Source organism: Agrilus planipennis, unplaced genomic scaffold, assembly GCF_000699045.2.
Source record: "Agrilus planipennis isolate EAB-ADULT unplaced genomic scaffold, Apla_2.0 scaffold271, whole genome shotgun sequence".
Lineage (NCBI taxonomy): Eukaryota > Metazoa > Arthropoda > Insecta > Coleoptera > Buprestidae > Agrilus > Agrilus planipennis.
The window spans coordinates 281,972-285,257 of record NW_020438965.1 but is presented as its reverse complement, the minus strand read 5'-3'; the positions used below and the strand labels follow the sequence as shown (position 1 = coordinate 285,257).

The 3,286-nt window shown below is 33.5% G+C and overlaps 1 protein-coding gene and 1 long non-coding RNA gene across 3 annotated transcripts in view; one reads left to right on the top strand and one right to left on the bottom strand.

Moving 5' to 3' along the window:
* LOC108740341 (sodium-dependent dopamine transporter) overlaps window positions 1-3,286 on the top strand; it is a 76,719-nt gene that overhangs the window by 61,969 nt on the left and 11,464 nt on the right. The window contains exons 8-9 of the mRNA XM_025975283.1: window positions 761-998; window positions 2,359-2,587. Coding sequence (XP_025831068.1) covers window positions 761-998; window positions 2,359-2,587 — 467 coding nt within the window. The remainder of the gene's footprint in view (window positions 1-760; window positions 999-2,358; window positions 2,588-3,286) is intronic.
* Window positions 1-3,286, bottom strand: part of LOC108740360 — an 85,161-nt gene that overhangs the window by 74,795 nt on the left and 7,080 nt on the right. The window lies entirely within an intron of this gene.

Sequence of the window (3,286 nt, the reverse complement as noted above, 5' to 3'; positions counted from 1 at the left end):
AAACCAGTGGTGTTGTCGAGCCGGAACGCTCCGGAACGTCGTTCCGGTACTTCCTTTTTGGACAGGAACGCGTTCCGGAACTAAAGATGATTTCTGATAACGAGAATTGGCTGACGTATTGAAAAAAAAATTAAAAAGAATTGCTGATTTTTTTTTCTAATTTTTGACGAATTTTTATATGTATTATTATAAACAAGGGTTTGAACCGAACCCGAACCGGAACAAAAACCGGAACGAACCGGCTTGTTTTTCCGAACCGTGAACCGGAGTCCGGAACGTTTTTTTTCTGCTGAACCGGAACTCGAACCGAACCGAAACAAATACGTGAACCGGTTTTTGAACCGGTTCAACGGGAATTAAACTTTATTTATAATAAACATTAGAAGAAAAAAATATAAAATTTTAAAAAAGTAAAGATTTCATACATAAATTTTAATACAAGCGGCCCACGGACCGTACGTTACTCATCCCTGGCATAGTTTATTGCCATACCCAAATGGGCCTGCGGCTAATGCTAAGAATATATATACATATACACAAAATGGGTTTCGTAATGATTTTCGTTTCCTTTCCTTTTTATGCTATATACAGGGCCGATCCTGGCGATGGGCGTCGTCAAATTTGGGACATGCGACCGCACAGAGCGGCCGCCTACCCAGGATCGACCCTGTCTATATAATTATATATACACGTTCCGGTAAAAAAAAAAACAGCACAACACCACTGTTGAAAGGTACTAATCTTTATTTCTTCATTTAAGGGATGCCCTTTTAACTAGTGTTATCAACTCGGCTACAAGCTTCGTGGCCGGTTTCGTAATATTTTCCGTTTTGGGTTACATGGCCAGAACTGCCGGTGTACCGATAGATCAAGTGGCAACAGAAGGACCTGGTTTAGTCTTCGTTGTGTATCCTGCTGCTATTGCTACGATGCCTGGTAGCCAATTTTGGGCCCTCATTTTTTTTATGATGCTTTTAACCTTAGGACTCGATAGTTCCGTAAGTTTCCACGTATTTTGACCTTTTCTTTAATAATGTTTTAAAACTTTTGCAACTTTATTACCTTATTTATATGTTTTCGTTTAGTTTGTTTTAATGTTTTGGTACAGTAATAACCAGAGATGTGATTTACCTATTTTTATCTTACACTTAAATACTTTTTTGAGAAAAACATCTTGTATTTTATTTAAAATATTTTTCCGAACGTATTTTCTATTTGTAAAATGCAAAATACATTTTTGCCGTTTAAAGTTTTGCTAGTATTACCGACAAAACATTACATAAAATGATGAAGGAAAGTTGCTTAAATTGGCCATTGAAGGTATTAGAAGATTAAGAAGTGGACAAAGAGACATTCCATGAATGCCATTTAATTCATTAACTGAAGAAAGCCCAAAAAAACTCCTCGGAAATGGATAATCTAAAATATTGGATATTGTTTTCTGGGTTCAATGCCATGGTCCATGGAATTTTGAAATTCCCAATTGATATCAGCACCTGCCAAATCACCACTTATCTAAGAAATTGTATGAATTACGACTAAACAACCCGCAAAACAATATCTAATTGATACATGCCAGCTGTGTGAAACTGAAAACTATAAGATATTGTGATGTGCTATTAAATGCGTATAATCCAAAATTCTAAGAAAACGATTCGAAAAACTTCACTTATTAAATGAACCCAAAGCTAAAGAAACTATGGATTCCATTTCTTTCTCTTATTACAATGTGTAAAAGATNATTGTTACTATGCCAAAAAATTTTACCATAACTATCCAATTTTTGAAGTGAAACTTTTTTACGTACGGTAGGGTAAGTTCGTTTCATACGAGTTGCTATGTAACGAAATCATGCAACGGATGTCTCCTAGTGGGGATCGCTTGAGCCGTGTAACGTTCGTTACAGGCGATTGCGGCATGTATAGTGTAAAATTTAAATTAATAGTGTATAAATAATACCATTAAACCAATTCCTTAACCCCTATCCCGGTATGTTTGTGTGTTTGAAGAAGTTTCACTTCAGTAGCGTGTTGTATAATTACACGTTGTATTTTTTCTTTATATTTGAACATCTATGATACTGCTGTAAATTTTGTAATAAGTATCCCTTGATATATCGATGATGTCTTCTGTTTTCTTTCTGCTGTCTTATGAAGTAATCAGAATTTTACATGAACGTTTTCCCTTTACATTTTTTTATTATCTTTGGGTGCATGTCGGAATTTTTGTTAACAATTAATAAAAACATTAAAAATGAATTTTATCTTAAAGAACTTCTAATAAAATGTACAGAATTTTTTGAGCCCCTTTTGTCGATATAATATAATTTTGCTTATGATCAAGTATTTTCTTTTACAGTTCGGCGGATCAGAGGCAATAATAACGGCACTAAGTGACGAATTTCCGAAAATTAAAAGACACCGTGAAATTTTCGTTGCTTGTTTATTCACTTTGTATTTTATGGTGGGATTGGCTTCGTGTTCTCAAGGAGGATTTTATTTTTTTCATTTGCTGGATCGTTACGCCGCTGGATACTCCATGCTTTTCGCCGTTTTCTTTGAAACCATTACCGTCTCGTGGATATATGGTAAGGCAAATGTTCAACTCTTTTATAATTTTCATACATACTTACTCTTCTATCAACAGGTACCACTTTATTTAAAGCTATTAGTCCGGGAGTTGGTGACATTGAAAGTACCGTATTGCGGAATTGTAAAATTTTTAAAAATATTGATATTTGACAATTATACGAACAAAATGGTCTTGGTACGCGTTAATTTACTTAGCAGAAAGTATATTGAAAAAAATAATTTATAAATAATAAAAAAGAAAAAAAACCATCATAGCGAATTTTAAAAAAATGTACCTTCTGTATTCGATAGCAAATTTGTTAATTTAAAAGAAAAAAAATGACTTACGAATTTGGATTACCAATTTTTTTTAACCGAAAGCATTATTATCACGTAGACACTATTTTTTTTAAATTTTATTTGATTAAATGAGATTAACAAAAATATCTTGGTATGCATGACAAAAAACTACCGGAAGTATCTGGCATACCAATTCCATTTCATCGGCTTCCTTTACATCTATTAATTATAAAAATCACCAAGTTCAATAATTTTATTTTGGAGCAAATACATTTACGAAATTATTATTATACATCATCATCATCATCGTCAGGTCGTCAGTCCTATGACTGATTGGACACGTACCTCCACTCTTTCCTATCCTGAGCTAAACTTCGCAAAATTAAAAGTTTTAGCAGTTACTTAAGTACTTTTAA